At 58.2% G+C, this 26,071-nt stretch overlaps 3 protein-coding genes across 8 annotated transcripts in view; 2 read left to right on the top strand and 1 right to left on the bottom strand.

Annotated features, from left to right (window-relative positions):
* TPCN1 (two pore segment channel 1) overlaps positions 1 to 12,016 on the top strand; it is a 49,525-nt gene extending 37,509 nt beyond the window's left edge. For all 5 annotated transcript variants that reach the window (XM_072879832.1, XM_072879830.1, XM_072879831.1 and 2 more), the window contains 9 exons: positions 1,086 to 1,157; positions 2,009 to 2,098; positions 2,874 to 2,989; positions 3,698 to 3,744; positions 4,308 to 4,376; positions 4,813 to 4,897; positions 6,394 to 6,530; positions 7,846 to 7,926; positions 9,218 to 12,016. In XM_072879832.1, coding sequence (XP_072735933.1) covers positions 1,086 to 1,157; positions 2,009 to 2,098; positions 2,874 to 2,989; positions 3,698 to 3,744; positions 4,308 to 4,376; positions 4,813 to 4,897; positions 6,394 to 6,530; positions 7,846 to 7,926; positions 9,218 to 9,340 — 820 coding nt within the window. In that variant the 3' untranslated portion in view covers positions 9,341 to 12,016. The remainder of the gene's footprint in view (positions 1 to 1,085; positions 1,158 to 2,008; positions 2,099 to 2,873; positions 2,990 to 3,697; positions 3,745 to 4,307; positions 4,377 to 4,812; positions 4,898 to 6,393; positions 6,531 to 7,845; positions 7,927 to 9,217) is intronic.
* A 1,140-nt stretch (positions 12,017 to 13,156) lies between these two features.
* Positions 13,157 to 19,337, bottom strand: SLC8B1 (solute carrier family 8 member B1). Of its 2 annotated transcripts, none has more exons than XM_072879843.1 (16): positions 19,291 to 19,337; positions 18,617 to 19,078; positions 17,986 to 18,138; positions 17,830 to 17,882; positions 17,669 to 17,726; positions 17,305 to 17,410; positions 17,028 to 17,195; positions 16,837 to 16,944; positions 16,695 to 16,751; positions 16,324 to 16,454; positions 15,980 to 16,121; positions 15,445 to 15,566; positions 15,095 to 15,248; positions 14,929 to 15,009; positions 14,303 to 14,367; positions 13,157 to 14,216 (listed from the first exon to the last, which is right to left on the bottom strand). In XM_072879843.1, the coding sequence occupies exons 2-16, from the start codon at positions 18,806 to 18,808 to the stop codon at positions 14,019 to 14,021; spliced, it is 1,788 nt and encodes a 595-aa protein (XP_072735944.1). In that variant the 5' UTR covers positions 18,809 to 19,078; positions 19,291 to 19,337; the 3' UTR covers positions 13,157 to 14,018. The 2 variants fall into 2 exon arrangements, with proteins under 2 accessions (XP_072735944.1, XP_072735945.1); XM_072879844.1 differs by having other exon boundaries at positions 18,617 to 18,938; positions 19,291 to 19,302.
* Positions 19,338 to 21,525: 2,188 nt separating this feature from the next.
* PLBD2 (phospholipase B domain containing 2) lies at positions 21,526 to 25,890 on the top strand. The gene is made up of 12 exons (XM_072879846.1): positions 21,526 to 21,734; positions 21,967 to 22,060; positions 22,166 to 22,324; positions 22,771 to 22,871; positions 23,308 to 23,522; positions 23,601 to 23,695; positions 23,767 to 23,927; positions 24,066 to 24,161; positions 24,520 to 24,591; positions 24,709 to 24,861; positions 25,012 to 25,174; positions 25,325 to 25,890. Exons 1-12 carry the CDS (start codon positions 21,541 to 21,543, stop codon positions 25,490 to 25,492), a joined length of 1,671 nt encoding a protein of 556 aa, XP_072735947.1. The 5' UTR covers positions 21,526 to 21,540; the 3' UTR covers positions 25,493 to 25,890.
* Positions 25,891 to 26,071: the final 181 nt, after the last annotated feature.

The following is a 26,071-nucleotide window of genomic DNA, read 5'->3' as shown; positions in this document are numbered from 1 at the left end:
ATTGCGTGGGGTAATGAGATTAGCCAGAGTTATCAAAATGAACGATAACAAAAACTTGGGATGGGATATGAAACCCCGTGCTTTGGAGCTTAAGCTGATCTCTAATAGAGATCAAGGGATTTACCGGGGGCAGATTATCCTGTGTCTGCCTTCGTGGGGTTCTTACACCTCCTCTAAATTGTCTGATGCTGTTCAGAGAAAAGCTCTTCTGTCAGGGTGAGACAGTCTGAGCCAGTTTAATAATTTCCACTGAATTACCAGAAATTACAGTTTTCAAAGGATGCTGCTTTCTAGGGTGAAGTGCAACCCTGCTCTAACTGCATCTCGCACTCCAAGCAAGACTGTGGCCTGTAACCTCTCTGCAGCTCAGTAAGATGGGTCTGATTAACCCTCGCATTTCGAGGCTGTTAGAGGTATATTCACCTTCACAGAACACTTTGAGAGCCATAGGTGGAAGGCATTTGAGAGGCAAAATGTTGTTTTGTTAAAAACAAGCTAATGTAATTTAGCTCTTCAGTGAGGATTTAAAGAACACTTTATGACACTCAAGGGGCGGGGGGGGGGGGGGTTTTCTCTGTCGCTCCCCTGCCAAAGCCTGCATTTGGCAGCTGTGTTTCTCTGTAAAGGCTGGAGTTGCCAAATCTTAAATTAGCAGGCACAATGTAGTTTTCTTTCATCAATTTTTATTAGGTCATGGGGGAAACACAGAAAAGCTTGTGTCTGAGGAAAGGAGTAATGAATCCTGACCCTGTACACAGGACTAGTTTAAATTCTTATGATTTTTAGGTTTTTTAAAATAGCTATTTATGCATCATGCTGTCTAAAAAGACGTAGACTTTTCCTTGAGATTCCTCAATCCTGTAAGCACTTAGTTGAATGTGTCATAAACATTCCGATGGGACAGCAGGACATTGTTAGGTGAGCGGAGACCACTTGAGCAAGAGCAGATCCTGTGAGTTTGGTGTCAGGAAACCTTACTGTTCCTTGACCTGGGAGGTACAAGGAACTGTGATACTCTCTTTAACTATTTCCAACAACAGCAGGAAAGTTGCGGTGTGTAGGTAACTACTGGCTTTTCCTTTCAGGCTATTTAAATTGAAGAAACGCTACAGAAATGTCCTGGACACTATGTTTGAGTTGTTCCCCCGGATGGCCAGGTACTAACTTCTTCTCTTTGGGTGATGGCAGGGAGAGGGGAGTGAAGGTTTAGTGTCTAGGGATGGGGTCAGGATAGGGACCTGTCAAACCTGCTAAAGGTGTTTATGCTCTGATCTGTCAATTGATTGCTACTGATTCTTCAGTGTGCTGCGGTGGAGTGTTAATCTTCCAATTTCTTGGAGCACTGTGCAATAAGCAACACTTCAGCACCCTGGGCCTCCTCCTGCTTTTGTGTTAGGAGGATAACTAAGAGTCAATGCTTGTTTAATTTCTCTCCCCCGTCCCAGCTTTTGGTGAGAGGGGAGGCCCATTTGAGAGGAACATTGGCGTGAATATACTCAGCCCCAGAAGCTTCCCTGTCCTTAGTACAGCCACTCAAGAACATCATTGTGAAATGGTGGGGCAGAAGGAGCTTGGTGTTCGAGTGGGGCATCCTCAGGCCTCATTCCCTTGAAGAAGGTCTGAGGAGAGCGTGTTAGCTAGAGAACTCTGTTCTTGGCACAGTCCCTCCATCCAAGGACGTGGAGAGGGCAGAACCAGTGTGTGTTGTTCTTTATTGAAGAAACTGTGGAGAGATGTTTGTTTACCAGAAAAAGACAGACTGGGAGGGAATCCAGGCTGCTCTTTAGTTTCTCTCTTCGGCAAGCGGCAAGCTCCTTGTCCAAGGACTTCTTGAATGAGACCAGGCGAAGAACTGCAGAGCCACAGTGGCAGGGAGGGTGGTCTGGGGTTTTCAGTGCTGCTTCCCATCCATTGGGAATTCCTTCCAGAGAAACCAGCCTGTGACTTTGTGTTTCCCTGCCTTAGCAACTCTTGAGTAGCACAGTAATCTCTCTGTTTTTGCCTCCAGCCTGGGTTTAACCCTGCTGATCTTCTACTATTGCTTTGCCATTGTTGGCATGGAGTTCTTTGCTGGCGTGGTCTACCCGAACTGCTGCAAGTGAGTACTGCAAATCCATCCCCCTCCGCAATGGGCTTGGTGCACAGCCAGTAGCAGTGCCTCTGGCAGCTCTGTCTGCCTGTGCAGAAGGGGCCAGAGGATGGGTCTGAATGGGGTTTTGCAGCTAAGGCAGCGTGCTGGGAAAATCTAGGGGAGACACTTCACTTCTCTAGGTAAGATTGGATGAAATGGCTTTTGCATTTCATTTAGAAAGGGAGAGACTTCTGTGGTGGGGTTGGCTGGTTTTAATAAGCTCCGTAACTCACCTCAGGTAGCTGCACTGGGAGGATTTATTCATGATACTGTGGTTGGAAATTCCTGTAACAGCTGCTCTAGAGCAAAGTTGAGATTTTTATCTTGGTGACACCAGAGTTGCTCTGCTAGACGTGTTACATATTTAGGCCTCACTTTGTACAAGATAAATTCACCTGGTCTTGGAAGCTAAGCTGTCCTGTGCCCTTTTCATCTTAAATGGTGGCAGACCACTTGGAAATGCCAAGCTTTAAGGGTGTGAGCCAGGGAGTCTAACTCAAGCACTCAGTTTCACTGGTATAATATTTGCTGAATGATTAGAAAGACTCCATGTGGTCCCTGGGCTTGTGCTGAGCTGTGAAGGACAGAGGCTTTCTTTCAGAGAAAAAGGCAAGTGTTGGCCAAGAGGCAGAAACTGCCACCCTGCTCACCACCTTCTAAGTGTTTTAGTATTTATAACTCTTGAGATTTTCCTTGCTTTTTCACTTCTCTTCTCATTCTTTGTCCTGGTTTCTCCAACCAGCACAAGCACAGTCGCAGATTCCTACCGCTGGGTGAATCATACAGTTGGCAACAAGACGGTTGTGGAAGAAGGTTATTACTATCTCAACAACTTCGACAACATTTTGAACAGCTTTGGTAAGGGCAGTTTTGTCTGTAGCAGAGACTATTCCTTAGCGCATCTGGGTTCCTGCAGAGCTGGATGGCAGGACTCTAATGCTCATGTAAGCCTGGGACTCTCCCAGGGAGTCTTACTAATGCACCTCAAACACTCAGCATCCTGCTCTTTCTGTTTGGAGAACTGCAGCTGGCTAATTGTGCCATGACTGTTTTGCAAGGTAAGCAGACATCTCTTAAAAGCCGGTGTGAAGCCAGCAGATCTGTTCTGACTGGTGATCGGACCAGACTTCCAGAGATGTTTAAGTCACTACCCTTCTAAAGAACCGGTAGTGGTGCTAATACATTTCTTTAAACCCACTGATGAAGAATAATTTGAATGTGTTGATTACTCTCTATGGTTTTCTTAATGTGTGAGCAGAGATGCTTATCTCCTGGAGATTTCAGAGGTCTCCATGCTTGCTGGTGGAAAGAGTCAGGTCTGTTTCTGATTTTTTTTTTAAGAAATCTAGATTAAGCCATGCTCCTGGTTCTGTGGTTCTAACCCCCTTTGTATGAAGTAACTGCAATGATGAGGGTCTGCATTCTGTCTCTGGATTTGCTGGTTGTATCGAAACTTCGGTGTCTTGCGTCAGTCTTCCTTATCAAACACTTTGTCTAAGAATCACTGTAAAGTAGGTCAGGATGGATAAAGCAATTGTCTGTATTTTTTCTCCCACTTGTGTATAGTCACGCTGTTTGAGCTGACAGTCGTCAATGACTGGTACATCATCATGGTAAGTAAACCGCAGCTACCCTGTGCGTATAGACAGCACAGGCTCTTTGCCAGTTGGGCTAGATCTTCCATGCCACCACTGCTTTCTTCCCCTTGTGATTGGAGATGGGCCCAACATTGTCACTTCTTGTCACCAGACATCTTTTGCTCCTGATCCTTGGGTGACATTTGACCTCTGGCATGCTGCTGGGCATGTTTTCTTGCGAATCTTGAGCAACCTTCAGGCCAGGTTTCGCAATCTGGACAAGTGAAGTCACTCTGTATTCCAGCTTGTCATCCTGCTGTCCAAGCTGTGTTCGCATAGCAGCGATGGTTCATACAGCCACAGGCTTTAAATGTTCTGCATGTCTGCATATAGGAGCCTCTCTCTTTAGCTTGAGAGGCAGATTAGCTGCAAGGACCAGTTGGGGCATTGAGCATTGCACAGGCAGTCCCTGGGGCTAACCGTGGAGCCATGAATGAGAGATAGAGAGTGTTTATGCTGCTGTGTGTCTGTTGGCAAGCAGTTAACAGCAGACTCTCCCTTCTTTTGTGCGCTACTGACTTCTTCCCTCTCCTCTTTAGGAAGGGGTGACATCTCAAACCACTCACTGGAGCCGTCTTTACTTCATGATCTTCTATATTGTGACCATGGTAGGTTTCTGGACATGCTTCGTGCATTAAATAGTGGGGATGAGGAGGGGAGACAGCTTTTACTGTGTTCCAGAGGGAGCTTCCATCCTTAAATGAAGACAACTTTGCTCTTCTACACAAACGTCTTCCAGAAACAGGTGTGAGTCCACATCACTTGCAGAAAGTTGAATTTATGGGCATTGACAAAGCTGATGCTGCACAAATCTGGGCCTGGGGTAAGGACTAGGGCAGCACAGAGTTTTGTTCTGTCCCCGTTGTGGTTGACTGTTAGCAGTTTACTCACAGGTAGATGTGTGATGTGCATCTCCTCTGCCATGGAGGAGCTGGGGAGCATGGAGTGGAAGCACAGACCAAATGCTCAGCTTCGTGTTGAACTGGGCTGGAAGAATCTCCCAGCAGCAGCCTCTTGATCTCTTCTGTTCATGTCCTCTCCCAGGTGGTGATGACCATCATTGTGGCTTTTATTCTGGATGCTTTCGTCTTCCGCATGAACTACACTCGGAAGAACCAAGATTCAGAAGGTCAGAACTGAGGACTGGCCAACCTACAACATTGTATCTCTTCTCCCTGGTGTCTTATGTCTGTAGGGGAGAATGGGATTGGCCAGCAAAGGCCAGATTTTTGTTTTAGCCTGACTTCCTAAGCTCATTCTTATGCTTTTGTGTGATATTTCTGTCCAGCCTTTCTGCTCTGCCCTTCATCTCTCCCCCACCACTCCCCCGAAAGTGTGCGTGTATATGCATGTGTTTATCTGTGGGTGCGTGTGTGTGCATGCACATGTAAACTTCAACTACTTGAGCCATTTCAACCAAATTATTTAAAGATAGGACATCCGCATGCATTTCATGAAAGAAATCTAGGAAACGTTCCAGCAAAGACGTAGCAAAGCTCAACAAGAGACCTTGCAGGAAGGGAAGGTGATTTTTCTTTTAAAACCAATTTCCCTCCCTCACTAATATACTCACCGGCACCAGAACGTGTCTCCAAGCGGCTTGTCCAGCATTCAGGCACCAAGATGCTGGATCCAAGTGGTTTGCCAGCACTCTGTGCCATGACATGGAGGACAAGGGACGCTGCCTAACCACTTCTTTTCACATCTCCGAGTTGTACTTAGACTGAGACTACGTGCTGGTTTTGGACATACCTTTCCGTACCCTTTAGGAACTGACAGTGACTAGTCTCTCCATCCCCTCACCCCTGTGAGTCATCAGTTTTACTCACTGTCCTTTGTCTCCTGAGCTGGGCGTCTGAAACTGCATGTAACTTCATGACCTGCTAATTTAGGTGCCATAAACACATTAATCTCTTACAGCCCTTCTCCTGCTATTCCTTCAGGTGATCTACACCCAGACTTTTCTATTCATTCTCCGTGCAGACTAATCTTAATAATTCTTTACACTTTTCTGCAGAAAGGAGATATAGCTACTGCAAGCATACATGTAATGCCAATCTTCCCTGCAGAAACATGGTGAAGGCCCCAGCCACGGGAGTAGCTTTGATCAGCCCCTCATCTTTCTTCGGTGCCAGAAGATCCAAACGTGTGGCACAGGCCCATAGGAGCCAGGCGTTGTTAATCACAGAAACACTTTTCATCATGGTCCTTCCTGCGCTCAGTTTGAAGGGTGCAGTGAAAGACATTTGTTAGCACTTAACTCCCAAGCCGTGTTAGGCAGTCGAAGGTCAAAAGGCAGCAATTCCTGTGTGATTAGCTGGTTTGCTAGTTAATTTACAGGCAAGCAAAAAGCTACAAGATTTTTTTTAAGATACCAAGGAGCCTGATGTTTTAAAAAGCTGAGCTGCTTGCTGGCCCTACACACTAGTTAACTTTTCTTCCCTGCCTTGTCGGGGGACAAGGACATAGATGTTCTAGTCACCAAGTAGGTACAGACTGTGCCTGACGTCCGGCTTGGTCCTGTGTGCTGTTAAGCTTTGCCTTCCAGGATTATCATAGCGGCTGATGAAGCAACGTTCATCTCGGCGACTTCTTTTTCTCTTTTTTTTTTCCTTGCCTCTCCAGAAGACAACGGCATTGTGCTGGAGAAGGAGATCTCCAAGGAGGAAGTGGTTGGCATAATCGAGCTGTACAAGCGGAGTTCAGCTGCCACTGAAACAGCTCAGTTGCAGAAGATCATTTTGCAGATGGACAAATATGGGGTAAGAGGAAATCCTTACTGCAAGTTCTTGGCTTCAGGGGAGGGAGGCATGCCAGGGCCACAAATGTCTTTTTGCTGTCTTCTAGAGAGAAGCTGCATGTGTCTTTGTAGTGTTGAGAGCTGAGCTACTGGAGGAACTCTGCAGCACTGGCACAAAGTTTTGCTGCTCTAGAAAAGTAGCAGCTGAATTTCCCCTGCACTCTGAATAGCCTTGACAAAGGCTCGTTGCTATTGCCTTCCTCTAACTTCACTTAGAGCTGTCCTGGCCCAGTGCTGTCTGGAAAAAAGTATCTTTATTTTTCTTTAAGGAAGCCACTGTCTTGTAATTCTCCTGCCTCTCTCTCCGTGCCATCGTACACATAGGCCCAGACAGTCCTGAAACATTATGCAGCAATATGATGGTATCGATTCCAAACACCAGGCTTCCTTTCTCCATGGCACTGCTTACATTTTCATTCCAAAACAGGATGGACAATTGGAAAAATGAGCTGACCTGCGTAACTGCTCTTGTCTCAGAACTGTTGTCTCATGCATCTGGGAAGAGCTGAAGTGGTTGTTTTAATAATAGAGACATTATATTCTTGTATCACCACTACAAAGTGCAGGTGCTACAGCCTCTTAGGCGACCTTTATTTGCTTTGGTTGGCTTGGTAGTTAAAGGCTGAGCTCTTGTTCACACAGACAAAATTCAGAGTAGCAACGATGATACTGATCAGAAGCACTTTTCAAGACAATAAACCAAAGGAGAATGCTGTCCTCAGCCTTGCAATGGAGTCTGGAATGATGATGCCAGACCTGAGGTTTCTTTTGTTTCTCAATCCTGGTCATATAACTCATGTGGTCAGAGAGTAATTCAGACTTCAGCTCTTTGCTTACACGATTTAAGAAGTCCAGGCCCATGGAGTAAATGGTGCGGTCTGGACAAGTGGGACCTGAAATTGTTCTTAGATGAGATCTTATTTGGAAGCTTGGGTTTGAGCCTTGTTCCAGGCACTGATGTTGTGTTCATCCGACTAAATTAAGCACCACTGACAGACGCATCCGTCCGAGCTACAGCTCCCTCTGCGGTCTTTGGGGATCTGTTCAGTGTGATTCGTCTCAGCCTGCAGTTGATGCCTGCATTTGTTTAGGTGATGTGCACCCTAAAATGCCTTTTTCCCAAGGCCATAGAAGGAGCCCATAGCCCAAGCTGATCAGCGGACGATGGGTGTCCGCATGAAGGATGCCTGAAGCTCCAGGGACTGATCCTGGGAGCTGCTCAGTGACTGATGAATGTCTTCTTTTGTTTTTTCCTCCTCCCTCCCCCAACTCTTTAGCAAATGTCAACAGTGTTTCTGGGACGCAGATCAAGGACCAAGAGTGATTTGAGTATGAAGATGTATGAGGAGGAGATACAGGTATGCGGGCCTGAGTTGGAAATACCAGCAAGTCCCTGTGGTGAGCAGAACATTGCCTAGAATAACAAACCATCCTTTTAAACACTGGAGGCCTTCTTCCTCCAAGACCCAGGCAGCCATGTGCTCTGCGAGAAGGCTGGGCAGTAGATGAAGTGTACTTCAGATTGATCCGTTCTTGCACTCAGGGACTTTCTGAAACCACAGAGCACGTCAGAGCCTCCTCGGTGGGTCCCGGTGCCCGGCTGCGCAGGTGTGTGTCAGCCCAGTCACAGTAACTGCACGCTCAGCGTGTGCGTAGGCGCTCCAGCTTGGCTGTGCTTACCTAGACTCACCGAGGTGGACGTGGTCGCTGGGGCTATGAGCACATGCGTAGTGCGTTCCTGGGGCTTGGCTGCCGAACGCTAATTTGTTAAGCCACTGGAATGTGATTGTGTTTGAGCTTGGGCGTGTCTGTCTGACACAGAAATCAAGTGTTCTCCCAGGCAGAGTGCTGGCAACGCTGCCTGGTTTTCCTTCAGAATAGCAGGCTGACAAAGATGGGGAACGCTTAGATCAAGTGATTCTCTGGATTGTTGAGGGCATTCCTGCTAGTGCCCTTCGTGGTCAGGAGCTTTATGCCACGGATTTGGTCACTGTAGTGCCTGCCAGACATTCACCTCCAGGTTGAAGGTCATGGGCTAATGTAATGATTAGTACTGAAAGAATTAATCTCGTAACCATTTGAATCTGTCCTTTGTCCCTTGGGCACCTAGCTTGGGGATGAGTCTTCAGTCCCCCTAACAAAAATAAACATGTTATTTGTGATGGAGCGGGGTGGAAATCTGCAGAGAAGCTCCCTGCCTGTTCTGCTTGGTCTCTGATTCAGGGCTGAAACACCTTGTAACACCCTGGGTGCTGCCCAGGATTGGGAGCAACTCTGCAAATCCCAGACATCAAGGGGACATCAGTACTAGAGTCCTAGACGTTCAGGAGGGACATCCTGAGAGAGAGGTTTCCTTGCCCACGTTTGTCAGTTCAGCCAGCTGTAGCTGAGCCATAGCTGGTACTTCTTGCCTTGGCTGTGGGTGGTGAGGTCTTGCTGCATCCATCACAGCCATGCTGCAGTTAACCAGATTGGTCCAGGAGGTTAAGCTATATCCAGGGCTTTGGAAAGAGCTTCTCTCTGCCTGAGCAAATGTGCCCTCGCCTGGCAGAGCAGCCGAAGGCTCTGCCCTTCGGGGTCCTGCTTGGGGGGCTGCGAGGGCAGCGTGGGGCAGAGCCTGATCTCGGTGTGTTTGATCTCCTGTTGCAGGAATGGTATGAGGAGCATTCCAGAAAAGAGGAATCTCAGACACCATTGCAAGAGCCTGCATCTGCTTCCAACAGCTCTCTGAAGCCCCTGAGCCTCCGACAACGCTCCCAGACTGTCATTTAGGCCTAGCAATGCAAGCCGCCTTCTATGCAATAACCTAGAGTATTACTTCACAGCGTATATATTGGGATGATGTATATAGATCTGTTCCGTGTACTGTTCAGCTTTAGGGTTTAAATCTCTTCCCCTAGGCAGTGAATTGCTGAAAAACCAGAGGCCCAGGGGACTCTGTGTAAGGCTGCTTCACCCAGATTGAGCACGATGCCCGTGCTCAGCACAGAGTGAACATCTCCGACAGAACAGAGACCTTCTCCCTCTGAGCCGCTTCCCAGGCTCGAGCCTGCTGTTTGTCTTGCCACTAACAGACCTTGGGGAAAGGCATGTGTAATCCATTAACAGCAGGAAATGCGCTGAAGCCACCTGCTTAATATTAAAACTTTTGCCCTTTTTGAAGATCTCTTTTGCTTAAAGGGTACCATTAACCTAGGAGTAAAAGATCAGGGAGTGAGTTTTTTTCTCCTCCACCTGCCTTATGCAAAGAAAGGGGAGGTGGTGTGAAATTTCAGCACTTTTGGAAGAGCAGTCTGCCTTTCCCCTCCTTTTTGGCGCACCTAGATGCACTCCCTGTAGTAGATCCAGCTCTGATTATTGAATTTAGCTGTCCCTGAGCAGTTCTGTGGCAGCTGGAGACAGAACTGAGGGCCAGCATCTCATCGTGTTATGACCGTAGGTGGGACAGGAGTTTGGGGAGACGAACTCTGTCTCTGCTGTAGCTATGCAATATCTGCATCGCTGCTGGTCAGTTCTGCCCGTGGCACTGCCCGGGATTGGGATTGTCTCTGTAAACCCCAAAGCTCCTGTCTCTGTTCGGTGAGAGGGGGCATTCTGCAGGGTGACGGTGGCTGTTGACCTCTACCACTTAGCCACCTGCTCTGCAAATGGCAAACCTCTGGCTGGTCCTCAGCTCAGATAGATGACTAGGAGGAAGAAATGGACGGTTTTGCAGCTCCACGTCTGACTTATTTCTGCCTGGCTCTGGGTTAAGGAGAGTTTATGGGCATCAAACGGTACTGCTGGTTAGTCCTCAGGCAGGTCAGTGCTTTGTTTATACAGGTGAGTGAGTCCCAGCGCAGCAGCGTTGCTCCTCCCTTGCTCTCACCCTTGCAGAAATGTTCCTCAGGCTGGCAAATGCTGACTGAGTCAGATCTTAGGAAGATTCACTGAAGAGCTTTGCTGTTCCCCTGAATTTTGGTTGCAGGAGGAACATGGAAGACAATGATTCTTCCCACCCGCCTGCTTTTCTGCAGCTGGCAAGGAAGGCTGCCAGACCTGATAGCTGAGGGATGGGAAGGAAGGGGGGAAAAGGGATTCCCAGCTCTGCCACATTTATTCTGTGATCGTGGCAGGTTGCATCATCGCTCATGTTTCATTGCCCACAACGTGATGAGAACCTGTCTCTCTAAGTCCTCTTTTTTTCCCCTGTCAGCACAGAAAGTGCTGAGGGCTACAAGTATTTGTCAGCTGGGAGGTTCCCCTCACCTCTTGCTGTTTGATCTTTTCTCAAGTTCAGACTAACAGTAGAGCTTGCTGGGGAGGCTTTCTCTTTCTTCCAGACAGATCAGGCAGTGGGAGATCTGTGTGCCCGTTCCCTTTGTCCCATGTACCTGTTTTTTCCTTGGTAGCCTCACGACGTGGCACGAGGACAGCAGGAGAGGACTGATCTTACCCGGGCAGCTCGGGAGCATTTCCTGGGTGGGTGAGACTTTCAAAAGTAGGCAAGACAGAGCTGCTGCTGAAAATCTCTCCCTGCATATCATGGCTGGAGCATTTGGGCTATGGGATGGAAAGAGCGGGTGAGCAGCTTTCAGGGCAGCATGCACACCAGCGTCTGCTCTCAACCCTTGCCAAATTCCCTGGGTGCCTCAGGGCAACTCTTTGTTTCCTTTCTGGGTACTGCAGGTATGAAACTACTTCTGAGCTGAACCGTGAAGGACCTTAAAGGGCTGTTTTCCAAACCATAAATTCGACCACAAATTAATGAGCAGTGCAGTTGTTGCTCTTGCAGTTGCTCTGCATGGAGTCGCAGCCTGGGAGATTTATCCAGATTAGTCCTGGGGCTGGAGATGTTGTTTATTCTGTTTTAAGTTGTGGGCAGGATGAATGAGCATTGCGAAGGTTAGGGGAAAAAAAAAATGTGGCTGTGTTTAAACTCCGCATTCCCCTACAGCCTATTTCTCCTTGCAGGGCTGCCAGTGACTTTTTTGGGGGTGTTTTCTGGGTGTGAAAGAGCTGCAGCTTTAAGCTATATTGAGGGGGGCACTAACCCGCTTAACATGCAATAACAGGGCTCTCGTGTCACAGACGGGAACGCTTGGACTGGGGTTCAGGGCTCAGGCCCTGCCTCCGTGGTGTCGTGCTGAGGTGTTGATCTGCCCCCATGTACACACTGTATTAATTATTTTTGTAAACCAAGGAGGGTCACAGAAGTTTACTTCTTCCATACGACTTTGGAAGGAAACGAAGTTTGAGTACGGGGCATCCCCTTCTATTTATCCTCCTCTCCCCCACCTGACACACAGACTAACGACAGAGACAATCATTTTGTAGGGAGCAAGGGAGGAAGCACTGCAGGATTTTGTATGCTGGCGTTTTGTTTATAAAATGATTTTATGGACATGTCTGTAAAACGTTCTCTAGATTTTTTTCAAGCACACTAATAAAAAGCATCCTCAGCTTTGTAAAGGCAGCAGCTTCCTTTCCTCCTTTCCGTGTTATTCCAGAAGCAGGACTTGGCCGCAGCTGAAGCGTTTCCACAGTGTTTGATGAGGAGCAGTGCCCGCCCGCCCTCTCTCCCTGGCTGGAACTGCTTGCGTGGGCATATTTTGCATGCGTGCCCTGCCGAGCTGCTCTGAATTCTTGTTCCTGGACATTGCACAGCCTGGCTTCCCGTCTGCCCTCCCCCCTGCCGGTCTTTTTTCCCTAAACGTTAAGATAACGCTTTCAAACTTATGTTTTTAAAGCTACCCCAATGCAATGTTTAAGGTTAGAAGGGTTTTTTTGACCCTGTACCTCTGTATCGGTACGTTGGCCGCGGTTTCAATTGCTTTAGCCCTGCTGTGTGTAAGAAGTGGGGCTTCTCTCCCTGGCTAATTCCAGCAGCTGCTGGTAACTTGTGAGCAGGTTCAGCGCAGAGCCAATAGCTGCAGGCACAGGGAGCGTTATTTTTTGTGAAAGCCCGTATCTGGTTAGAAAAAGGAGAAATGATCCAGGCCCAGGAGGCTGCTGGCACCTCTAGAAGGGAGCAGGAACGAGGTCCGGTGGTTGCACTTCTTGCAAAACAGCCCCTCTCTCCCTGCGAAGCAGAATTGTGGTTGTCTGTCCGTAACGGCAGTTTGCTTTCTAGCCTGCGCCCTGCGGACCCTCCGACAGGGAGCAGAAGCACCAGCCCACCCGCTCCGCTTCCCCTGGGACTGTGGGCTGCCCCACGGGTGTCCCCATCCCCAGGGAGCTGAGTAATGCCCCTCGCAGCCCGTGCTGACCCTGGACGCTGCGGTTCCCAACGCTGCAACTAAATGGCTGAGTCAGGTGCATGTGACTTGCTGTTGAGAAATCAACTGCCGGGGAACCCGCAGGAAACTCCTTCCCCGAGCTGCTGGGGAAAACTGCTGGGCGCTGCCGAGGGTGGCAGAGCCGAGGGTGGCAGAGCCGAGGGTGGCAGAGCCCCAGGCCCCTCTGCTGCTGCTGCCTCAGCTCCAGAGAAGCTCCAGCCTTCCCTCTCCCCCTCCAAAAGCACGGTGCTGGGTAAGGGTTGTGTTACGCTGGCATAGAGCAGGAGAAAACACCCTCACAGCAAACAACACAAGTCAAGCTTGGGTTTGTGTTTGGTTTTTATTGCCTTTTTTTTTTTTTTTTAACAGTGCCTAAACCTAGTCTTGCCAGAGGCTAACACTGTGTGTGGAAACCTCCAAGTCCTTTCCTACAGCTCTGTCCACCCTAGGAGGAGGAGAAAAGTAGGATCTGAAACTCAGGTTGAAAAACATAGCTTAAAAAAGCAGGGGAAACCAGCCTCCCTTGGTTTGGTTTTGTTTGTTTTTTGTTTTTTCCCTCCAGCTTTGCTTGCATTAAAACCAAGCACTGCCCTGGAGCTTTGTCTCACCTTAACCCCATCTCGCTTTGCCTCGGCTGCTGTTTCCAACCCACAGTGCGAACACGTCACGTCCTTTGCAGTGACAAACTTGTGCTCAGCCCTTCAGAGTCACCACATGTAGCATGACTGCCCTAGCCCTGTCCCAGAGCAGCCTGGATGGAGACAGGGAGGGGAAAGTAAAGTGGTTGAAGAGGCAAAACCTCTCCTGTTGTGACCCTGGGCTGCAGCCGCCCTCTCCTCTGCCCCTGCCACCGGGACCGGAGGAAGCCGAGGTCTTAACCTCACTCCTGCTCAGAGCCACCTCCAGTTAAACAAGATTAAACAGAGCAGGGAGAGGATGTAGCTAATGACTAACGGCTCCTTTTCCTTTCCCAAAGCACAAACAACCGAGCCCTCCCGCCCCAGAAAACGAAGGCTGAGGGCTGGGCTGGCACGTGACGCCTCCAGCACGTGGCGGCAGCAGCACGGTTGGGGTCAAGGTGCCCTTGTCCCCTTGGCAGGGACAGGGAGAGGGGACAGCGAGGCCCCGATCCGGCGGGGAGGCAGAGCGCGAGCCAGGGATGGACGTGCATCTCCTGCCGGCGGCGGGGCCGGTCAGATGGCGGAGAGATGGATCACCCTGAACTCGGTCAGCAGGGCCACGCAGAGGAAGGCCAGGTAGTAGAGGATGAGGCAGACGCCGTACGCCTTGTCCAGCTGGAAGCACTGCGCTGGCACCGACACGAAGGAGAAGACCAAGCTCAGCCCCAGGGCCCCGGCGAGGATCCAGACCAGGAGGCTGTCGGGCTCCAGCTGCCGGAGAGGTGGGGAGTGATGTGGGGTGACAGCGGGGTCCCGCTGCCAGCCCGACCCCTGCCACCATCTTGCTGCAGCCTTACCTTCACCACCAGCTGGCTGCTGCTCATCTGCAGCAGGCAGCCGAGTCCCACGCCAACCAGGATGTCTGGGGCACGTTCAGGACGGAGACGCAGCGCAGGGGACCTCGGGGCAGCGACAGAGCCGGCCACGTCCCTCCCACCCTGGGAAGGGGGACGATACCGGCCCTCCTCCTCCCCGCCTGCGCCCCATCGCTGTTGCCTAGCCCAAAGCGCTGCCTGTTTGTGGCGAATCCAGCCTGGAGCGCTCGAGGAGAGGCTTCAGCCTGGTCTGGGGACCACACAAAGCCCCCCCGAGAGCGGCACAGCCTCTTCCCCTCCTTCCCTTTGGCAGATCCCAAATCTGACAGACTCCAGCCCAAACCCCCACCCCGCTGGGGTGGGACAGCAGTGGGGACGGGGGGAGGCTGCTGGCTCCATCCCTGTAGCTCCTGCGGTTCACAAATACCGCACCAGTCCCCCCACGCTGTGCAGGCACCGGGGAGGCTGCCAGCACCCCAGGGACTCTGGGATGGATCCTGCCCAGCTCCTTCCCAGGGGCCTCCCTGGGCTGCAGGCAGGGAAACTGAGGCAGCCCCTGCCTCAAGTACCACCACCACCACCACCTCCCCCCGGCACCCAAAGGATACTGAAGATGATGCCCCCGAAGCAGGCGGAGAAGGCCATGCGGGGATAGCCCTGCCGTGCCATGGTGAGGTCAGAGAAGGTGTCTGCAGAGGGAGAAGGGGAGACCTTGGGGGACGCCAGGAGGACGGGTACACCCGGGCTGGCACTGGGGCACAGCAGAGCCCTTACCGCCGATGCTGTTGCCCCAGGCCAGCAGCGTCAAGCCCAGCACGGTGTTGCTCAGCTGGAAGATGATGCCCAGGGTCCGGAGGATGTTCACCAGCTCCGTGGCCGCGGCGTTGATCCACATAGCACTGGCCAAAAACCCGAGGAAGGCAAATACCTGCCGGGCAGAGGGGTAAGCTGGTCCCTGGGTGCACCCCGCAGGACCCTGCACATCTCCAGCCAGCCGTCCCTCCTGGGGACACGGGGGACCGGGAAGGAGGTCCTGGCTCCTGCTCTGCCCCCAGGAACCTCAGCCCAGTCTGGAGCGGGCTGAGCTGGTCCCCGGTGGGCATTCAGGGCTGGGGGCACCTTACGCAGTGGTACTTGGGCGGCTCCTCGTTGCTTGTGGTGATGAAGGTGATGATGGCCAGGGCAGAGCCAACCAGTGTGACCAGTCCCCAGACTGGGAAGATGCCCTGGATCTGGTACAGCCCATCTGCACACGGTGGAGAGGAGGGCTTTCAGAGTGGCCCCGCAGGCACCGCGTGGGCTGGGGCAGGATGCAACCAGGCTCGTGGGATGAGGTGAAGCCTTGTCCCCTAAAGCCACCTCTACCCTAAGCCCTCAGGGGGCTGCTCCCCTCTGTGCCTCAGTTTCCCCAGGCAGGCCAGGCCTGCCCCATTGTTCCCCCAGGACCTGGATGCTGGGGGGCCCAAACCCCCACCCCTGGGGGCGGACGGAGCCATCCAGCTGCAAACCAGGCCTCCCAGCTTAGCTCCTCACTGGCCCTTTGGTCCTCCCCTTCCCAGATGGGGTGCCAGCTCCAAAGGGCTCCTGCGGTCCCCAGGGCTTTGGTGGCAATCTCGGTCCTGTCCCCTCCTGGGTGTCCAGGGCTGCCAGGGCTCTTACAGGCGCCCGACTTCAGGGTGAGGACGCAGAGCAGGGGGCTGGTGAGGACGTGCAGGCAGTTGAGGGGTCTCTTCCAGTTCAGGTCATCCTTGTCGGGGTCCACGACGGGAACAGTGAGCAGCAGCACCAGCTCCACAGGCACCTGGCAGGAGCGGCCGTGAGCAGGGGTGGGGGACCCCCAAGATGGGACATCCCGGGAGGTGCCCCATGACGTGTCCCCACCTGCCTGCCCTTGTCCCACCGTCCCCATTGCAAAGCCCAGGGGTGATGCAGCCCCAGGGGCCAGCAGGGAGGGGGACACCCTGTGCAGGGGCTCCTCCCGGCTCGCGTGCCCCCCTACTCACCTTGAAGACCTTGAAGACCCGCCAGTACCAGGGCTTCCTCCTCCACTTGCGGTAGTCCAAGGGGCTGAGGGCCGTGGTGAGGATGCGCAGGGAGGTCTCCCGGGAGGGGAGCAGGGGCCGGTACTCCTCGCCTGCGAGGGGCCGCGGTGGCTGAGGGGGGCAGGGGGCTCCCCAGGCCCCCCCAGCCCTTCCAGCATGGGGCTGTGGTCGCCTGTGCAGCCCCAGGGAGATCCCCCAGCCCCAGGGTAGCACCCGGCCACGGCTGCCCCGTGGGCTCGGTCACGTATGCAGCAGCCTGGGGGTCCCTGGGACCCCCGACCACCCCTGAGGACAGAGCAGAGCTGGCCCCAAGCCCACCAGGAACGACGTACCGTAGTCCCCGCTGTTTGTGCCCGAGGATTCCTGCTCTTCAGCATCCGTCGGCATCTCTGGGGGGAAGAGGAGAGGAGGGGGGCGGTGGAGGGAGACCCCAGCATGCCGGGGCTCCCATCGGCACAGCCAGGCGGCCCTTACCTGGCTCCCAGGGTCCAGGGGGGGCCAGCCCTTCCCTCCGCTGCCGCCGGTGAATCCAGGTGCAGAGCACCACGGTGAAGACATAGAAGACATACAGCCCCAGGTAACCTGGGATGGGGAGCGAGGGGGGGTTACGGCACCCCCAGGCTGCTTCCGCCACCCCCCCAGCCCCAGCCCCCCGTGGTGCTCACCCAGAGCCTCTCCCAGCGTGATCCTGCCGAAGTAGAGGACCATGAAGGTGAGGAAGACGGCCACCATGTAGAAGATGACATCCCTGAGGAAGGGCCTGGAGGCGGCCGTGAAGGGCTTGACCAGGGCGATGCCCCCGGCCACGACCGTGGTCACGAACACGCCGGCGCCTGACAACGCAACGGGTCCCTCTCAGGGGGGAACATCCCACGGCCCCGCAGTGTGCCCCCCACTTATCCACCCCCCCGAGCCAGCAGCCCCCAGTGGGGGTCTCCTTACCAAAGACGGCCCCGATGGCCAGCCCTGCCGTCCGCGGGTCGGAGAAGGCCACCACGGCGCTGAAGACATCCGGTGCCCCGTTGCCAAAGGCCAAGAAGGTGACACCATGGAGAGGGGACATCAAGGAAAAGACCTGGTGGCCTCCTCCCCGCAGGGACACAGGGCAGCTGCCCGCTCCGGCCACCACAGGACTCCCTCCCGGTGCCGGCACACCACCGCTCACCCCACCACCGTCTCACGCTCCAAATCGGTTTCCCCGGCACAGTGCCGAGGGTTTGCAGAAGTGCCCCATCACGCCGCCCACCCCTGTCCGTCCCCGCATCCCCCCTCCCCTGCCGAGGTCCCCCGCCACCCACAAGGATACTGCCACGTTGTGAGACAGCTTCAGGTTGGTGGAGATGGCCGATAAGTTGGGGCAGAAGCTGGAAGGGCAGAGGAGGCAGAGAGGGGTGACGGGGCTGCTCCAGGACCACAGGGCTCCCCGCTCGCCCTGGGAGCAGTCCCCTCCTCCGCGGCGCTACTCACAACTTCTCCGCCGTCACGCCGAGAATGATGAACAGGTACAGGAGCCAGAGAGCCTGCGGGGTCAGGTGTGGCAGAGAGAGGGGTCGGCGGTGTCCCCACCCCACACCCCCAAAGCCGAGCATCCCCCAGCAGCATCATCCCCGCTCCCATCCTTACGTAGAGGGTGACGGCCAGGGGGAGCAGCCTGGGGGGGAAGACGCAGAAGACCCCCTCGACGTAGTCGAGGAAGCCGCCCTCCAGCCGGCAGTCGGGGTTGCTCCGGACGAAGCGGCACCACTCGGAGCTGTTGCGTTTCCGCACCTCCCAGCACTGCAGGGCAGAACGCGGGGTGCTCGGCCGGCCACCCCAAGTCCCATTCCCCCCGAGCGCCCACCGCCCTCCAGCAAGGGCAGCCATCGGGCACCCTGCGGGCGACGCTGCCCCTCTGCTGGGCTGCTTTCAGTAGGTCACTGTCATCCCTGCCTCAGTTTCCCCACCTGTGCTACGTGTGTGGGTCAAGGCCTGTGCCAGGGCCAGCGGGGGCATGAGCCCTTGTCCCCATCCCTGTCCCCAGCAGCACAGGGCCCCGCATCGCCCCCCACCCAACCCCGGGCACGGGAAGGTGCCCGCCTGGCAAGCGGTGAGGTTCTCTCCAAGGAGAAACCCAGCAGCGGAGGAACTCCCGGCGAGACCCCAGCTGCAGTGGCGGGGACAGGGGAAGCAGGGACGGGACGGGACCCCGCCACCCCGGCGGCACCCACATCCCTCCCTCCGCCCCCCCAAACCCCACCGCAGCCCCCACACTCACGTCCAGGCCCCGGCCGTGGCTCAGAGCATCCCCCCCGGCAGGGACCGTGCGCCCCGGCTCCAGCTCCAGCGGGGTCCCGGCTGCCTGCGCCCCGCTGTCCCCCACCAGCGCCCCGGCCAGGCTGAGCGCCCCGGCCAGGCTGAGCGCCCCGGCCGGCCCCATGGCACCCTGCCCCACGGCACCCTGCCCCATGGCGGAGGGCGGCCCCGGGGGGCACCTACCGCTGGCAGCGGCCCCCGGGGAGGGGGAGCGGGGGCAGGTCCCGGCCCCCCATCCCGCAGCTCCCCGGGCAGGGCGGAGGAGGGGGAATTAAAAATAAATACTTCAAAATAAAAAAAAAAAATTAAAAAAATAAAGAGACTGATAAAAGGCACAGCGACCCGCGGTCAGGCTGAAAAACACGCTGCCACGCCACGTCCCGGCCGGGGGGGCTCGGCCCCGGGGCCGCTCCGCTCCCAGCGCCTGCGAGCAAAGGGAGAGGGGGGGTAGCGCGGGAGCGGGGCCGGCACCGACACCCCACGCAGGACCAGGGCACCCGCGGGGCACCCCCAAGCCGGGGAGGGGACGGGGAGACCCCGATGCGGGCGGGGATGGGGACCCCGGGGTGGGTGGGGGCTCCCGGGGCGGGGGATGCTGGGGGGACCCGGGGGACCCCACCCGCCCCGCAGACCCACCGTGGCGGCGCGGCCCCGCTGTTGTGCGCGGGCAGCTGATCCCCCCCCGCGCCTTAAAGGGGCCGCCACCCTCCGCTCTTAAAGGGACAGCGCCACTTTTTTACACGTGTCTGGCAGGGTGTTTGCCGCGGGCGGGGGGGTGTCTCTGCCCCGTCCCCCCCGCACTATCCCCGCTCTCTGCCCCGTCCCTCCGCATCCCGGTGCCCACAGGCTGCAGCAGGGCAGAGGCTGGACACCCACCCTGGGGGCTGCGCCCACCTAGCCCCTGTTTGGGGTGACCCTCTGAGACCGGGCACGGCGGAAGATGTTGTCCCGGGGGGGCAGCACGCCGTGCCCCGTGGCAGGGCAGCTACCCCAGCATCGAGCACCGGGGCTGTGGTGCACGGAGCTGCACAGACCCCCGTGCCGGTGGCCCCGCGACCCCACAGAGGGGCCTTTGCCGCTGCCGGTGTCCCTCCCCGCACCGAGCTATTGCATGGCCGGCGTACCCTGCTCCGGGACACCCTGCTGCCTCCCGCCCCGGCTGCGCCCCTGCCCCGTGCCAGCCCCCGCGCTGGGTTTTTGGGGGGAAGAGGTGACTGTCAGCGCAGCCCTAAGCGCCTTATCGGATTAAAGGGTCCGTTTCCCACCCTGGCCGGTTTCTCACCGAAGTCACATGTTGCACTTCCCTCGGATGGCCAGGGAGAGGGGAAAGGAAGAAAAATAAAGACCGAAAGGCAAGGCCCAGCTTGGAGGGTCTCTAACGGGAGCCCAGAACCGGCCTGGCACCCAAAGGCCTGCAGCACCCACTGGGTGCAAGCCCTGGCCCTGCCAAGTGCTGCCAGGAGCTGGCCTGGTGCGTGGGGCAGAGCCCCACTTTGCCCTGGGCATCATCCCCAGCCCCCACGGGACAGTGCTGCTTGCTGCTCAACTGGTTTTCCCGGTTTTAGGCCAAATTTTGGTGCTTGCCGCGTGGCTCGGGTCCCTGCTCATGCGGGCGGGCGGTATGCTGTGCCCCCACCTTGGTTTCTGCACCTGCGTCTCGGTGCATGTCTGGGGCCCGGTGGCCAGCGCGGTCTCGTACAGCACCAGGCGCAGGAGCAGGGACGTGTGGGCACTGGGCAGTACTGGAAAATTAACCAGCAGCAACTGGGAGCTGATGGGAGCTGGTGGGGCGTGCTGGGCCATGCCACATGCCCACGTGAGCGGTGCCTTTGGGGTGCTGCCCTCCCCAGAATAGCCCCAGGCATGTGCCACCTTTTCCGGCTCCGGAGTTGATCCAATAAAGGGCATTACCGGTCCCGCCCCGCCGGGCACGGGGACGCGCCCTGGCACGGTGCCCCAGCAGCACCCCAACCCCGGCAGCTCCCGGCTGAGCCCCCTCACCCCCAGCACCCACTGGGCGTCCTGGTTCAGCGTGGGCTCCGGAGCTTTGGGGTAAAGCTCCGTCCCTCCTCGGTGCTACCTGGCACCCTGCCGTGGCATGGCACGAGCGTGCCAGGCCTCAGGCAGGCGGCTGCGGTGGTGCCCAGGGTAACACCAAGCAGGGGTCGATATAGGGCCGGGCCGTGGGGACTTTATGCACCCCAGGGTGATCTTGCCACCGCGGGCGGGGGGGTTCTGAGCCCTCTGCCCCCGGCCCCGCCGGGACACCCCACGCCGCAGGGGGACTTTGCCCGCCGGAGGAGCAGGGAGGGCAGTAAACAGCCGCCGGCCGGGATTGCACAAGGCCAGGGCTGCGGCGGCGCCGGGGCCCGTGGGCCGGGCACCCACACCTCGCGTGTCACCCCCGGCCCGAAACCCCAGTGGGGCCCAGCCCCCCCCCCCCCACGCTGTCAGGCTTTCACTGGGCCGCTCCCCACGGGCTGCACCGGCTGGGCTCGGACCCCACGGGGGACACGTCGGAGGCCGGGTTCCCCACGGCGACGGGGGCCCACATGTGCTCCCCAATGGGTGGGCATGACTGGGGGCGGGGCGGGAACCTGCGCACGCCTCCCGTGGGCGTGGGGCGGGGGGCGTGGCTATGTGCGCGGGGTCGGGCGGGGGTAAGGATGGGGGACGGGGGTGAGGACGGGGGACGGGGTGAGGACAGGGGGACAGGGGGTGAGGACAGGGGGACAGGGTGTCCATGGGGCGGGCTGCGGGGCCCCCCACGCCCGCAGCGCAGCGCAGCGCAGGCGGGCACAGCCGGGGGCGTGGCCCTCTCCCCGCCCCGCCCCCAGCCCCGCTCCTGTCCCCGCCCCCAGCCCCGCCCCCGCCGCCGTCCCCGCCATGGCGGCCCTGAGGGCGCTGCTGGCGGCCGCGCTCGCCGCCGCCCTGGCCCGGGCAGCCCCCACCGCCGCGCCGCCGCCCCGCCTCGTCTCCGTGCTGCTGGAGCCCGGCTCGGGGCGGCTCCAGGTCCTGCCCGGCCGCCGCCCCGCCGCGGTCGCCTGGGCCAGCCTCGACGACCGCATCCCCACCGTCGGGTTAGGGCGGGACGGGCCGGGCCGGGCCGGGCTGGGCTGGGCTGGGCTGCCCCGGGCGGGGGACGGGACGGGACGGGACGGGACAGGGGCTCGTACGGAACCGAGCGGGAACGGGGCGCCGGGGGCGGCCTCGGGGGAGCCGTCGCGGGTGGGGCGCCCCGCCGCCCCCGTGTCCGTGACCCCCCGTGTCCGTGACCCGTGTCCGTGACCCCCCTTGTCCGTGTCCCCCCAGCTGGGCCTTCCTGGAGGTGACCACCAACGCCTCGTACAGCGACAGCCTGCAGGCCTATGCCGCCGGGCTCGCCGAGGCCGCCGTCTCCGAGCAGGTAAGGGGTGACCCCTCCGAAACCGGAGCCCCAAGGGGGGTGACGCGGTCCCTCCCTTCTCCCCCGGCCGACCCCCGCCGGTGACACCGCCGCCGTGTCCCCCAGCTGATGTACATGCACTGGATGAACACCATGGTGGGCTACTGCGGCCCCTTCAAGTATGAGAGCGAGTACTGCGAGAAGCTGCGGAGCTACCTCGAGGCCAACCTGGGCTGGATGGAGGAGCAGATGGGCAAGGGGGAGGACCCCGAGTATTGGCACCAGGTGAGGATGGGGTCCCCCCACCCAGGGTGAACCCCCCGGCATCCCCCTGGGCTAACTGGGGCTTTAATCAAGAGGAGGGGACAGGGCAGCGAGGGGTGCCGGGGGGCCTGGCCCGGGTCCAGGCGGGATGACAGGCATGTGACCACCGTGGATCCTCCTCCCCTGGGCGAGCAGAGGCGACTCGTGACCTCCTTCCTGCCAGAGCCTCACGTGCTGCTGTTGGGGTGCACAGGGGGTGGCTCGGCCCCCCTCGGCCACCGGTGCTGAGTCATGACCCCGCTGACGGCACCGCTTCCCTCCACGACGCCTCCTGCCTCTGCAGCAGCGCCGGGACCCACCGGATCTGCTGCGTCCTCTGGGGGAAGGGGGGGACCCCGTCCCCCTGAAACCCCCCACCCCTCTTCCCCACGGGAGCCAAGCGCCAGCTCCGTCCCCTGTCCCTGCAGGTGCGCCTGGCCCTGCTGCAGGTGAAGGGGCTGGAGGACAGCTACAACGGGCACCTGGACTTCCCCCGGGGCAGGTTCACCCTGGCACCCTTCGGCTTCCTGTAAGCTCCTTCTCGGAGGTGATGGGGGGGGGGGTTGCCCCAGGGGTTGGGGTGCTGCTGGGGGGGGCCGTGGGGACTATTCCTGGATGTCCAGGCACACCCGGCTCTGTTCCCAGTCCTCCTCGCCCACCTTCTCTGGGTGCTTGGCCTCTGCTGCTGGGGCAGGTTGGAGCCAAGGCAGGTTTTTCTCCTCCCTGGCACCATGGGCTGGGTGGTGGGTGCCCCCCCCATGCCCGCTGCAGCCCCCGCCTCAGTTTCCCCACTGCTGTGCTCACCCTTCCCTCCCTGCTCAGGCTGCTGGGGTGCTTGCGCCTGCACCGTGGTGGGATGGAGAAACACTGTCCAGCCCAGACAGACGGACAGAGAGCTCTGAGCCAGCGCAGCTCCTGGGCCATGCTGTCCCCCACCTGATACCCTGTGTCTCGCTTCCCCCCAGTCTGCTGCAGTTGGGGGGTGACCTGGAGGACCTGGAATCTGCCCTGAACCGCTCCTCCCCACGGCGCGTCCTGGGCTCGGGCTCCTGCTCTGCCCTCCTCAAGCTGCTGCCGGGCCGTCGGGATCTCCTGGTCGCCCACGACACCTGGACCTCCTACCAGTCCATGCTGCGCATCATCAAGAAGTACACGCTGCCCTTCCGCGCCTCAGCCGGCGGTGCGTGGGCTGGGCTGGGGGGGCTGCGTCTGACACCCCCCTTCTGATGCTCCCCTGCTTTTGCATCCCCCCCTCCAGGCAACTCTCAGATCCCCGGAAGCATCCAAGTGTTTTCCTCCTACCCCGGCACCATCTTCTCCGGGGATGACTTCTACATCCTCAGCAGTGGGTTGGTGAGTGGGGGTCTGGTCCTGGGGGACCCCTCCCCAGCCCCGCTCCCTACCCATCGCTCCCCTCCCCACAGGTAGCGCTGGAAACCACCATCGGGAACAACAACCCGGCGCGGTGGAAGTACCTGGACCCACGCGGCAGCGTCCTGGAGTGGCTGAGGAACATCGTGGCCAACCGCCTGGCCCGCAGCGGTCCTGAGTGGGCTGCTGTCTTCCGACGGTTCAACAGTGGCACGTGAGCAGGGCGGAATGGGGCGCGGGAAGTTGTCCCGGGGGGGTGGGATTGGATGGAGGGATGCTCCCCCGGGCAGCGGGGATGTCCCCGCGGAGAGGCTGGCTGCTGGAGGGATGCTTTCCCCCTTCTCCATGCCAGGTACAACAACCAGTGGATGGTGGTGGACTATAACGCCTTCACGCCAGGGAGAGCGAGCCCACCGCAGGGTGTGCTGACTGTGCTGGAGCAGATCCCGTGAGTGCCCTTGTTCCTCCCTGAGCACCGGCTCCTGCGCTGAGCCACAGCAGAAATGTTTCCTCGCCCGTCCCCGTGGGTTTGGGAGAGCCCTGAGGGTTCCGTCTGCCCCGGCCCAACGGGTGAGAGTTGGGTGATGGGGATGCAGACGTAGGCAGGAGCTGCCTGCGCTGCCAGTCTGCAGCTAAAGGCTCTCCAGAGATGCTTGTATGCAGGTGATGGGTGCCCAGCACCCCTGGCTGGGGTGGGAACCCAGCAGCGGGGACCCCCAGCTGGGTTGCCCCCCTTCCCAGCGCGTCCCCCCCATCCCAGCTGAATTTCACCGTCTGCTCTGACTGATGCTCTTCCCCCGGCGCAGGGGCCTGGTGGTGGCGGCCGATCAGACGGAGCTGCTGTACCAGCAGGGCTACTGGGCCAGCTACAACCTGCCGTGAGCTCCGTCCAGCCTCATCCCACCCCACTGATGCCCCATAAAGGGGGGCAGCCAACGCTGGCCTTGCCCCCCACTGCTGCGTGCTGACTCGCTGGGTTTCCCCCCCTCCCCCAGGTACTTCGAGGAGATCTTCAACGCCAGCGGGAACCCGGAGCTGGTGAAGAAATACGGCGACTGGTTCACCTACGACAAGAACCCGCGCGCCCAGATCTTCCGCCGGAACCAGACACTGGTCCATGACCTGGACTCTATGGTCCGCCTGATGAGGTGGGTGCTGGGGACCCCCCAAACCTGGGTGTCCCCCACGCCCCCCACCCCGGGATTTGCAACCCTCGGGGGTGATTTTTTCATCATTATACATTTATATACATTTTTTTTCCCCGCCTTCACCACGACTCTCCCTTGGCCACTTTGCAGGTCCAACAACTACCTGCGGGACCCGCTGTCGCGGTGCAGGGGCTGCGACCCCCCCCAGAACGCAGAGAACGCCATCTCCGCCCGCTCCGACCTCAACCCCCCCAACGGCACCTACCCCTTCCCCGCCCTGCGCCAGCGCTGCCACGGCGGCACCGACATGAAGGTGGGGGAGATGGGGAAGCCCCGGGGGGGCTGGGGGGGAGCTGGAGGTCCCCTCTTTGGGGGTTCACCCCCCTCCGACAGCTCCCCCCGGGCTGCGTTGCCCCTTCCCCGTGTTGACTTGCACCTCTGTTTTCTTCCCCCCCATCCCCAGGTCACCTCCTCGGGCATGGCCCCCGCCTTTGGGCTGGTGGCCGCCAGCGGTCCCGCCTGGGACGACGTGCCCCCCTTCCGCTGGAGCACGTCCCCCTGCAGCACCCTGCTGCGCATGGGCCACCCCGACCTCTGGACCTTCCCCCCAATCAAGGTCCGCTGGGACTGAGCGGGCGCTGCTGGGCTGAACCCGTCCGTCTGTCCATCCGCAGGCATCCATCCATCCGCAGGCGTCTATCCTGCGTGCGGACCCCTTGGGGGGGCGGTGCTACTGGCTCTCCCCTGTCCCCAGGGGACTGGCTTTGGGTGCAAGGGGGGGTCCCCTGTCCCCATGGCTCTTTCCGCTTCTGCCTCTCGCTGCCGCGTCCCCGCGGTGCCGGCTGTGCCGCGCCAGGGCCGTGCCCTCTCCCCGCCAAGGGGCTCTGGCCCTGCCATGTTCCCCAGGCTGCTGACACCTGGTTTGGGGGGGCTCTTCCCAGAAAAGGGGGGGTCCTGGGAGGCTGGCGCTCGCCCGCAGGGCAGAGAAGGGGGGCGTGAGCTGGTTTGGCTGTGACAAATAAAGCGGTCTGCGTGCAGCAGAGGTGGTGGCTGTGCTTTGCGCTCTGTCGGGCTTCTCTGGTGTCTTGTATAAGGGTTGGGCTCACACAGCGGTCTTCTCCCCCAAAATTAACGGGGTGCTCCCTGCTTCTCCACTGCCTGCCGGCCCCGGTGAGGGGGTGTGCAGCCAGCCAGGCCAGGCTCTTTTGGG

The sequence above is a fragment of the Ciconia boyciana genome, chromosome 15 (genome assembly GCF_034638445.1).
Source record: "Ciconia boyciana chromosome 15, ASM3463844v1, whole genome shotgun sequence".
NCBI classification, from domain to species: Eukaryota; Metazoa; Chordata; class Aves; order Ciconiiformes; family Ciconiidae; genus Ciconia; species Ciconia boyciana.
The sequence above is the reverse complement of the archived record's forward strand: the minus strand, read 5'-3'. Positions and strand labels throughout refer to the sequence as shown.